At 35.4% G+C, this 12628-nt stretch overlaps 1 protein-coding gene across 2 annotated transcripts in view; it reads left to right on the forward strand.

Annotated features, from left to right (window-relative positions):
* The first annotated feature begins 5763 nt into the window (after nucleotides 1-5763).
* Nucleotides 5764-12628, forward strand: part of LOC115436183 (retinoic acid receptor beta-like) — a 34793-nt gene continuing 27928 nt past the window's right edge. For both annotated transcript variants that reach the window (XR_003937789.1, XM_030158949.1), the window contains exons 1-2: nucleotides 5764-6412; nucleotides 11217-11407. Coding sequence is in view for 1 of the 2 variants with exons in the window: in XM_030158949.1 (XP_030014809.1) it covers nucleotides 6250-6412; nucleotides 11217-11407 (354 nt within the window). In the remaining variant the exon portion in view is untranslated. The remainder of the gene's footprint in view (nucleotides 6413-11216; nucleotides 11408-12628) is intronic.

Raw genomic sequence — 12628 nt, forward strand, 5'->3', positions numbered from 1 at the left:
AATAAATCCATTTTGTCAGAACTTTAAACCTGTGTTGTGTGCTTTGACTGTTTGGTCCATGACAGTTCCACTTACAAGACTTTAAAATGACTCAGTGCTTGATGATTTTTATCTTGTCACTGAGTCAGGAAATCAGCATTAGCTCATCTATGACCTATCACAGGTGGCTGAGTCTCTTTATGCTCCTGCATTTCTACCCCTTTTCTCCAAATATTCTCCCAAATGCCAACATAGTAACAAAGCCAAATAAAAAAACTACTGGGTTCAAACATCAGTTCAGAAACCAAAAAGTTAAATGGCCTTATTTCAGAGTATATTATCATAAAAATGTAAAATGTAAAATAACAGATAAACATGCAATACAGTGGATATAAAATGTCACACCTGTTTCTTTTTTTATTTTATTATGTAAAATATGAAATAATTAACAGTTTAAAAATCCCCTGTATATTCTCTGTCTATGGTACCCAAGCTTTGAGGGTCGTATTGGTCAAACCCTTAAAGTCCATCTCCAGTTGTTTTCCATGATAAAACTCTTTGTAAATTAGATGTAAATTATCTGTCCAATGTACTTTATTTTACATCTAATTTACAACTTAGGAGGCAGTGGGGAGACTTGACTTTGTTTTTGCTTGTGACAAGAACCAAACAAACAAATGGCTCAGAACTGCAGCTATCAGTTATTTTTGTAATCATGAATAAAAAGTGTTTGTAGACTTTTTTAGAAAATATTTTCTTTAATTTGTATATAATATAATATAATATAATATAATATAATATAATATAATATACAAGTTTACATTTGAAACTTTCTGATTTTGTTGGTCAGGTCATTGAGATTAGAGCAAGAATAAAAAAAAAAAAAAATTCCTAGGTGACTGATGGAGACCAAAACTAGAGTTTAAAAAAAGTGATTATTGGATATCACGATACCACATGTTATGTAAGCGGAAACATAACATATTTTTGGTCCACGTGTCATAGATATCTCTATACATAGAATGGCAGCATGTCTTCCAAGGGTTTGGGTTACATTTGTCACTTAAATACTTCGTCATAACTACAATATACATTCTTTTATGTGTTATTCAATGTTGACTGAATGTAATGGATATTGTAATCACAACAGCATTCAGGCTGCTCTTTTCTGCATTTGCTTCACAGAAAACTTTATAGAAGTCATTATGGAAGCAATTGAACAGTTGTGACTGGTCAAAACTCTGAGGAAAAAAGTGATAATTTCCTAAATTCACCCTGAAACCAGCCCGTCCAAATTAGAAAATCATTGCAACCATTTATCAGTCAACAAGACTAGTCTTGTTTTTTTTTACTGTTTAATAGAAGACATGTAATCCATTAGAAAATAAAGAGCAGCTTTAAAGGCCAGTTTGACTTACCTGCTCAAGTGACAGTGAAAATAAAGAGATATATTGCACTAATAAATAACCCTTCAGTGGTGCCAGGCTCCGAGTGAGGGTTTACAACTGGTTGTAAAAAATCAAAAGGAAGACCGGCTTTGTTACCCATTCACTTCCTTCTTACCATTTGGCAAAGCCATATTTGGACAAAATGTAGGGGTTACATGTGAAGTTAGTTAGGTACACTTCAAACTAATACAATCCAACTCTGTGAGTAATCCAACCTATTTATAGATTATAATGTACAGCTGTTAAATTGTGTTTTAGATTCAAACTCATGCTCACTATAATATGTGTGTGTGTGTGTGTGTGTGTGTGTGTGTGTGTGTGTGTGTGTGTGTGTGTGTGTGTGTGTGTGTGTGTGTGTGTGTGTGAATTCATGAAGTAAATAAATGTTCCTGTTTATTTTGTACACATCATTATAGATTATAATGGTTATGAAACGTTACAAACTCTTCATCATTAGTCTGTGTTTTTCAGATTCGGGAAATCAAGGGATTATTTATGACTCAGTTAAGGGATTTTGTATTTTAATTGCATTATGAAATTTGAGGTTCAGTAGAGTGCTACAGGGATTATTGACTTGAACAATCATATAAATAGAGGATTTACTTTTCTATTTCCTGTTTCACAACTGAATGTTTCTGCCTGTCTTTTTGCACTTTGTTTTTTGTATTTTTGCAGCTGTAAACATTGTAATTTCTCCATGGTGGGATCAGTAAAATCTCATCTCATCTCATCTCATCTCATCTCATCTTGAAATCAGCATTGCCAGTTCCCAGTCTGTACTGGGATCTAAAGGCAATAAATATAAAGGTCACTTTTGGATTTAGTTGTTACTGCATACAAGGGGGGTTCAAAATGTACATAGCTTTGACATGGTTTAAATCACATGGCCGTCAGTTTGACACAGATGGACTTACAGGCTGGTATCAATGCTTGCAGAAGTGTATTGACCTAGAAGGAGTATGCGTTGAAAAATAAACATCATAACTTAAACTGTTTTGTCCTTTTTCCATGAACTTTTTGAAGCCCCCTTGTATATTAAATGTATTCTCATTCCAGTCAAATCAGCCACCACTAGTAAGTGTGACATAGGAGACTTTTTTATTTTACTGTAGTTTTAGGCCAGTTACTTTTACTTATTTATCTTCATCTTCAGTTCTCCATATGCCCTGTAATTGAAGTACACGAGGAAAAAGTGAGAAGACATAAGCAAATACTGTATCTTAACTGAGTACCACACATTCACTCAAATATCTCAAGACTGACTGAATGAAAGATGAGAGTGATTTTAAATGAGATGAAGGAAGATGAGGAAGATGAGGAGCTGGGGAAGGATGGATGAAGGAGGACAGGAGGCCTGAGTGGGGAGGGAGGCTACAGGAATGTTTCACATGCCTGTCCTCTGAATGACCTCGCCTCCCTGGAGTGTGGGAGACACTGGCAGTAATTAGCCTTCTTTAACATTGGAGCTGTGCTGCCCCAGTGCCTCAGTGGGGTTAGCAGTGGCATTGAAGGAGATCAAGTGTATTTAGCCTAATGCCTGTTTTCACACAAAGTAGCTTTATTATCTTTCCTTTTTTTCATGCTCTTTTGCTTTTGATGTTGATTAGTCCTGCTCTTTTCAATGGATCATTTTCAGGCTCATAATTCTGTATAAAGATTTCTTTTTTTCTGTTTTTAATTCCAGAACACAGCCTATTAGCTTACTGTAGCTACATTAATTAAAATGCTGCATAGGATAGCGTGTGTTTATCTATTTCTTTAGTGTGTTTATAGATTACGCAAAATTAGCATTAGCCTACAACTCAATAACTTCGTATGGTTTAATCTTTATTCAATGATTAAATTTATTAGCGCTTAAATGGTGCTGTTAATTAGCAGCATTGAAAAGTTTTCATCTTAGTTAGTTAGCTAGTTAGTTAAGAACTTTGCAATAGCATTAGTTTGATAAAGCAGGTACTTACCTGTTTAACAGATCTTAATAGGTTATTTTATTTGTCATTTCTAATCTCTAAAAGAGCAGCTAGAGCTAATTAGTGTTTAGCCTATACATTTTGTGAAGTTAACTTTCTTTCTTTCTTTCTTTCTTTAAGTTCAAAACAGTACTTGTGTTTGCTAATGTTAAATGTTAAGCCACCCCCCACCCTTTTTTTCTTTTTTTTTCTTTTTAGGTTATCAGGCCATTAAACTTTATTGGTTATTTCCAGTTGATAAATGTTGTAAATTAGTTCCATTATTTTTAACTGGAACAGACTTCCTTCTTCCCTCCCACCAACTCATCTCGCAGCTGACCTACTTTATCTCCTGCCTGATTTAATTATGGATCCTCCTGGCTGCAAATATTTTTCACTTAAAGTCAAGCATTGGGAATTAAAGTGGACGTGAATGAAGAGAAACAGACACTAAAAAGTATTGATTTTGTAAAACAGTACATGCTTTCAATCATGAAATGCCAATAGTAACACATCATCATTATTTGTTTTGCTTTGATGGCTTCTATTTAAAGCAGACATACAAGTGCCCCTTATCTGGGAAACCACAAAAACCAGAGCTAAAACTAACCAACTTTATTAATCTTCTTGAGGCTTCTTTTAATTTTTGAACACTGCATGATTACTCATTGACTGAAAAAACTGTTTTGTATCGACCAAATTCTATAAAAATCCTTTCACAAGCCAGTAAATTATGTAAAAACACATTGTGCTACACACCTTAAAACATTTTGGAAAATTAACATGCTACAAATTAATAATTCAACTTCCTTTGTCAAAAATGGTATTCCAGAATAATTTGTTAAACTGGCTTTACTTGTTCTTCTTTTTCCACATTTTCAACATAATATGTTATTTGACCACATAGTCAACAAGAAACAAAAATTTACAAGTTATGCAAGTAGTTAATAATTGATAATATTAATGATTAATACTGCAGTTAATAATGTATTATAAGGTTCATTTGATGATATGAATCCCAAGCACTTTTAATAATGGTTCACATTCATCTGCATTATTAATAAAGACATACAGATCGACCCTATCTCATGAATGAAGGAGCCATATATGTTACTTATAACATGATACAGTGATGTAAAAGTTATGCAGCTGATCAACTGTAGATTGTACATCAACTCTAGTTTATATATGTAGAGTATGTGGATACTCGAGAAAAAAAAAAAACTGTATTCTTTGGTGACTGACTCTTAAAGAAATCAACACATACACTAAAAAAGCAGAGTCACTACTATTTTATTGCAGCAACTACAGTTATCTACTGCGTTTGTGGATACAGCACAAAAAACAAAAAAAGTTAAATATACACGTATGTAAATTCAGTTGTCAAGGGGTTGGAACACAACCTTCACTATCATATAACATTTTAGGACCAATCAAACAATCTTAAACAATCATTTAAAACCATGTATCTCTCTATTATTATTTTTAAGACATTATTTGGGGGGGGGGGGGGGGGGGGGGGGGCATTGAGAAACTAAACAAAATCTTAAATGTGTCCTTCAGAAATAAACTTGATAACTAACAAGTACAGCAGTTTCTATCAACATTTAACACAAAATGCACAATACACTAGCCAATTAAATTCATTGAAGTGCTTATTGTATAGTATAGCAAAAATGATTAATCGATTAATCGACTCAAATCGGTTTAAAAATTATACAGTTTTTCTGAATTGAAGCTTTGTTTCCTTAATTTTGCTGCTAAACACTGGTTCCACTGTTGTTTCACACACAACACAGTTGTATGTTAGTTCCATCTTAAGTTGTTACTAAGTTGGATCCAAATGTGTTGAAGACTGCAGTGCATGTATTATTTGTAGATGACGTTTGACTACTTTGTTGTTTATATCTATAGATATTTTTATACTTTTACACATTTCTATATAGATTTTTTTTTTTTTATGTATCCTTTTACTTTTATACTTTTTAATGGTTGCTGTTTCATATGGTTCTGGAATAAAGGACAAGTTGTCATTTTCAGACATGTCTCAGTCTTCTACATTCATTTATTTATTCATTTATTTAACTTATTCAAATAATTATTTAACTGAATCGAGAAAAAAAACAATAATAATAATAATGGACAGATAAACCAATTACGAAAATAATAGAAAATGATAGCTGTAACACAAACTATCGGTGTTACAAAAGTACAGTCTGTTAGTGTAGAAAACCAAAGGTCAGTAGTTTGTTAGTATCTTTTTTTCTGTAGCCTGTGTAGGGGATCGAGTGTGTAGTCTGTTATCCAGACCTGAAAAACACCAAACATGATATATTACCATGTACAAAGTGTTAATAAATCAACAGTGTAAGAGTGTAAATGAGCCTTTGTACTGGTTTTGTGGTTGTGGATGGAGGGTTGTGTGTCTCCAGCTCTGGTCCGGGACTCCGGCTCTGCTGATGTCAGACAGGGAGGGGTCATATGGGGGTCAGCGGAGGAGTTCATGGAGAGTTCACCCGCATACATTAGGTAACAGCATCTCTGCTGTGACATAACGAGTATGAAGCAGGTTGTGTTGAGACATCCGTCAATAAAGATGAGATAAGAAGAAGTAGAAATCGCCAACAAACTTTGTTATGCAAAACAGGCTGCAGGTCTGTGTTTTCTGGAGGATGAAAACATGACATGACCGCTCCTGAGTGTCTGTGGGAAACACCTCGTGTATAGGTCTGATCCGGATCCACGCCCCTCTCGGGCTCATGTATGGAGGAGAGTTGAGCGGACAGAGCTGAAACACGGTTTACATCAAGTCCAAACACACTGTGCACTAAGCCGGATCATCCACGTCTCCAACCGGATCCGCCCGCGCCATCATGTTTGACTATATGGAATTCCAAGCTTTCGGTCCCGGAGAAATCCTCGACTTCTACACGTCCAGCCCTGCTGCATGTGGGCTGCAGGACCAGGACCAGGACTTGGCTGCCTACTTACCCGAGCTGATCGAGGCGGACTGGCAGGACCACCGCTGCTCCCAGTGTAGGTGACCCCCACTCATTTAACAGGGATGGTCTAGGGCGGAAAACCCACAACTATGGAGCAGATCTGTAGGCTGTAAGGACAAATATGTCTGTTATCACTAGCATCTTTATCTGCATAAGATGTGTCTTAGCCCTTAAAGACTCACAAATATTTGTGTCTAATCCAAATTATTTTTTGTGATCTATCACCATTTAGTTTAGTCTACATTTTTTCAGTGTTAATCATGTGTTTTCTATATTTAATTCACTGATCATGTAGATGTTTGTTAAAGCTCAGAGTACATTCAGAGGTTATTATATCAAAACTGAAAAACTGGAGTAAAAAGCACTTTTTCAGTAAAATATATCATTTGATCACGTGTTTCCATCCACTATCATTTATCAAACTACATGGGTTTTACTATTGTTACATTATTATTGAGACTTTTTTTGATTGCACAGTGGGAACATTCACTGGTCAAGGTGGCAACAGAATAAAATGCAAGAAAAAAATGTGCATGCATAAAGATAGTACAAAAGACAGAGTTTACTGGTGAATCAATGTTGTAGAAGATGACAGTGTTTCCACGTTCACTGCAGAGCCTCTGAATGTCCAAATGGGTCATATCTGATGACCATGAAAAGATGACAAACTGTATTTTACACCAATTATTTACATGTATTGATTGGATCAGTGGATCAGCAGGTATTAAACATTTTACATCACTGGATGTTTTTGGTCAGTGGTGCATGTCTGGGTCTTTATGGGTTAAATTACTGTAGTAATGAAGGAAGAATGACCAAAGTGCAACACAAGGATGCTCAGCCATGCTTTAGACATAGCAGTATCTTTATTAGCACATTATTATTACTTTTTATTGTCAACAGTATATTTTTGATCATACAGTGGATTGTTTCACTGTACATTTTGTCTCTTCACTGTCATTTGCAGTAATTCTAACCCAGACAATGTGTGTTTTCCTTAAATCCTCCAGAGAGGACATCCCTGTCTCCATTTCTCCATTCTTACTCTACAAACCGCTGATGTAAGATGCCTAAATCTAGTCACAAAAACTTATGTTTTAAAATGTTAACATTTTTCTTCACTCATGTCAATTCTAATGGGTTGCAACTATATTTTGTTGACTTAGCAAATGCTTACATCAGTTTTTACTCATGTTATTAAACGGTTCTTGTATTAACAGAATCATCTTTTCTTTTTGGTTTGTGTTGACATTGTACTTGGATTTGTGTAGCTATTAATATTGTTTGTGAGAAATTTCTTCTCTTATCTTGGCGGTTTCTTACTTATTCCCTGGAGGAAATATCATTTTTCTTTTCCTGAGAAAATACTTTCTTTACCAGTTCAGAGACTCTTTGATACAGCTGCCTTGTTATTTGTCCAAAATATGATATCAGACTGGTTTAGCGGCATGTTATTTTTAAATGTTAAAGTCTCACCGTAGTCTGAACCCAGCTACATAAATACAAAAATTAATGCATGAAAATTCATACAATTTAAGAGCTGTATCCAGGAATAGTTACAGAAATGTATAAACAGTTAATAATAGTCAAAACTGATTGTCATTGATTGTTTTTTCTTGGTGTTTAGTCTTTATTAAGGACAATTGAAACATGTGTTTTACAGAAAATAGAGGAAGTGACAGATGGCAACACAATATATTTACATAGTTCTTTAATTATTGGATTTTTCAGTAGAAAAGAGAGCATGTTGGTCATTTTCTTGAGGCTATCTTTTCTGTCCTCTGTAAAATGTTTGTATTTCCAACACTGAGAGGATTTTTTTTTTCTAGCAGAAATTGCTTTTGTTGCAGACAACTAGAAGATTTTTACAAAGATTTAAGTAATATTATTTTGCTTCCACAGTTTCAACTAAAGATGTAAGATGTACACGTTTATACAATGGAGAAAAACTGGAAATTCTTTAGTTTAGCAGCTTCACACAAAAATTATCCTGAAAATATTTACTGAAAAATACTGACAATATTAAAAGCTAAAAAGACATCCTAGAATATACAAAAGGCCAACTCTATATTTATGTGTATTTAATAATAGTTTAAGTATATAGGATGTTTCCAAATCAGCTGTCAAACACAAAGCTGGGGTAGTTGTGTATGTGCGAGCAGTGTGTATTGGTGTGTGTCGCTGCGCTGCTCTGTGTTTGGGACGGGGAAGAGCCGGCGGTCATTCTGGGGTCAGTGCGGGTTCATCGGACGGTCACTGGCTCAGGGGGTCACAGGAGACCTGGATTGTACTTCAGTCTGTGAAACAGACAAGGTTTTAGGAGAAGAAAGCCCTCACCAAATCTCCTCAGAATGTCTTTGATTCCCTTGAAACAATTTATGGCAGGAAGAGATAAAGGAAAGATGAGATTAGCTTTTGTTTCAACTTCACCTTCCTCCCTCAGAAACATTCAGCTCAGCCGACTGCTTTGACCTGGTTATGTGAAGAGTCGTGTAATAATGACTGGCACTACAAAAATAAAACTGAACTGAGTTAGAGTTGGGAGATTAAAAAAAAGATGATAGTTATTACAAGAAATATTATTTTATTTAAATTGTCAGCTAAAAGACTATTTTACTGTTTTTGGTCTTAACCCAAAAAGACCTGGGACTTTTTTCGTGGTCATTTTGTTTAGATTTAACCACTACCAAGTGATTTATCGCCATTAATTTTAATATCATTTACATTTTTTCAGTGAAAATCATGTATTTTCCTATATTTAATTTACTGACCATGTAGGTGTGATGAAAGCTCTGTAAATTCAAAGTTTATTGTATCCAATCAGAGAAAAATGAAGAAAACTTTTTTTAGCAAAACATATTAATAATTATAGATAAAAACGAGTGCTTAGAACCACTGTCATTTATCACACTGCGTGGGTTTTATTGGTGAATCAATGTTGTTTAGAAGATACTGGTGTTTCCACGTTCACTACAGAGACTATGGGTGCATCAAAAAAAGACAAAAAAAGACAAAAAGACATCTGATGCTGCTGAAATGCTGACAAACTGCATTTTACCTGAATTATTTACAGGTATTGATATGACTAGTGGATCTACAGTTATTGGAGATTTTGTATGAATAGATGTTTTGGGGTCTTTAAGGGTTAATTGTACTCATGTATATTTTGATGTCAATTTTCACTGTTACCACTAATTGTTCTGAATGTTCTACCTGTAGATTTCTGTCATCACAGACTACTGTCTTTTATATCATTTTCATCTTAGTTCTTATTCAGCATAAAAGACAGTAATTTAGACTGACAAGCAATAAGAATTCAGATTGCATTAGTTTTATTTTTGATTTGATGTCACAGAAGCCACCACATGTGAGAACTAAGTCATTAAATTAGAGATTACAGGCATGCAGTGTCTTCCATGCAATTGTCATTATCTCTTTTGTGTTGTTTTCATCTTGTTATGTCTGTTTGTTTACTTTGGTCCTGTTACTTCTGTTCTGACTTTTTGCCTTGTTTCATGTTTTTCATCTTGTTGGGTCTTGCATCTACAGATTCTTTGTCTTGTTATGTCTGCTATGTCATTTCCATCTTGTTGTGTCTATTGTCATTCTGTGTCTGAATTTTGTCTTTTTCTACATTATTTTTTAGTGTCTGGTTATGTCATTAAGGGCACTTTTACTTAGTCTTGTCATGTCTTGCTTGGTTGGTTTTGTCTTGTTATGACTTGTATGTCATTTTTAATACCTAAAAGATCTTTTATGTCATTTTTATCTTTCTTTCTGTCATTTCTGTCATTTTTTGTCAATGTATCTTTTATGAAAAATTGAAAACCACAGTTAACCACATCATTTCAGCAACTTTATCTCAGAACCTAAAAGAAAAGAGCCTTTTAACATGAAATAAATAATATTTTGACTCGTATTATTGTTGGAGTCCTAATCTTAGCCCCTTATCTCTCACTTCCTTGCAACTTTCACTCCCTTAAACTTCTGTTTTTATGAAAGCTGTGCCTCAAATACTGCATTGTTTCATCCATCAGTCAAATTGGGGGCAGTCTTTTATCCTTTTTTTGCACTTCCCTTCCCCCGACCAAACCCCATCCCAGGGCCTTCCACACCAGCCCACTACCACACACAGCACACTCTTGTGTTTCTTCTCCCGCTCATCACTCAGTTGGCTCGGTGGCATGCTCCTGCATTGTTTTGCGTTGGGAGAATGCTTGGCCATACGGGGGTTGTCCTCGTTTGACCCGCTGATTTCAGGTTCAACCAGAGGCCAGGGGTTCAAGGGGATGGAGATGAGCAATTTTTCTCGTTTTGTCTCCTTTTCAAATGCGGTTTAATTCTTTTTCTGTTGGTGTTGGAACAGTGGAAGGTGGTCAGACCGCCAGCAGGGAGGCCAAGCTGCAGGATGGAAGGTTTTGTGGGACGATTGTGACAAATGAAGGGAAAACATGCGTACTCATGGCAAAAAATGAAGTTATATCTGTGTGACAGTAAGACATTTTGCATCCTGTCCTCTGCAGGAATATGACAAGAATGAATCATATTTTGAAGGAATTTTCAAATTAGATACAGTGACATAACAATAGAGTGATTCCTGTTACTTTGTTGTAGAACTGCAGCTATAGATTATTTTTGTAACTGATTAATCTATTGATTATTTGTATGTGTGTGTGTGTGGGGGGGGGGGTTCTGCTCAATGTGAGATGTAATTTCCTGCTTACATGAATCTATTACTAACCCACTACTAATACTTAAGAAACAAAAAAAACAAAAACCATTGAGATCAGTTAAAGTCATTCATGTGATATTCCTGTTCATTCTGTGTGGGTTTGCAGCAGTGGGAAGCCAGAGCTCCAGCTCCAGCTCCAGCTCCAGTTCCAGCTCCAGCTCCAGCTCCAGCTCAGATGACCTGTTCACCTGCCCCCCCTCTCCTCCACCGCCTCCTCGCACTTATAAACCCTGTTTTGTGTGTCAGGACAAGTCGTCCGGATACCACTATGGAGTCAGCGCCTGTGAAGGCTGCAAGGTAAAACATCTGAACACACCTGGGCTCTGGTCCACATCACAGCAGGAGGTCTGTGTGGAACAGGTATCCACTTGAATCCAGTCCATGTGAGGGAAACAAACGTGATTCAAAGAATACTAAGATGTTTTCCTAGAGTGCTTTAAAAATGTCCACTTCTCACTTTGTGAAGTGGTTATTTAATGAAAAAAATCAAGATAAGATAAGATAAAATAAGATAAGATAAGGCTTTATTGATCCCATCGTGGGGAAATTGCAGTGTTAGCAATAGCAAGAATACTAAAAACGTGCACAAAGACAGGCAGAAACATTCAAGAATTCAGGAATATAAGAGAATCTGCTATATATATTACTTGTTCTGCACATACTTGCATATTATTTATATATTTATGATACAGCTGATTATGTTTGTGTGATGAACTACAGTCATAGTTAATCATGTTTGTCTTTTAGGGCTGAAACAATTTGTTGATTAATCAAAATCAGACAGATGATGAAATAAATTCCAAATGACATTTTCAGTGTTGCAGCTTGCTACATATGTAGACTGAATTCCCTGATTATCCCTGCAAAGTTGGTTTTCTTATACTTCACCAAGTAAACGGTTTTGTTTTTACCTTTTTTTTTTCTTTCCTTTTTCTTTCTCTATTTAAGTTCAGTCTCTTCAACTTCCTCGGGAACAAGAAACGGCATATAAACTCAAAATAAATTATGTTTTGTGGCCATGTCATCCAGCAATATTAACCATATTTATTTCATGGTTTCGTGTGGTCAGTTTAGTGACGTTGTCCATTATTTTTGTGGAACAGACTGTTGCTTTGAATAACAGATCATTGGAATGCTGGTGTCAATCGTTAAATAGTATTTTCATCATTCATATATGACCATACCATATGCAATAAGCACACTGCAGAAGACTGCCTGAATCACAACAATTAAGAATAATCATGTTATTTAAACATACAGGCCAATCACACTCACGTCAGCATTCCACCAATGAGATAAAGCCATGCATTCACACATCTGAAGCTATAGCTTTAGCAAATAAGTGATTGTACATCGTCTTTAATAGTAGTTAAAGACATCTTGGAACAATTCTTGACAGTCTTCCAGGTAGTTTTTTTGAGGTTCAACTGGACTAGTTTTGCTCTGATAAAAAAACAAGCTGATGACCTGGGCAAATTAGAACTTATACAGACGACTGCTGATAATTTCATGCATCGA

This window comes from Sphaeramia orbicularis, chromosome 16 (genome assembly GCF_902148855.1).
Source record: "Sphaeramia orbicularis chromosome 16, fSphaOr1.1, whole genome shotgun sequence".
NCBI classification, from domain to species: domain Eukaryota; kingdom Metazoa; phylum Chordata; class Actinopteri; order Kurtiformes; family Apogonidae; genus Sphaeramia; species Sphaeramia orbicularis.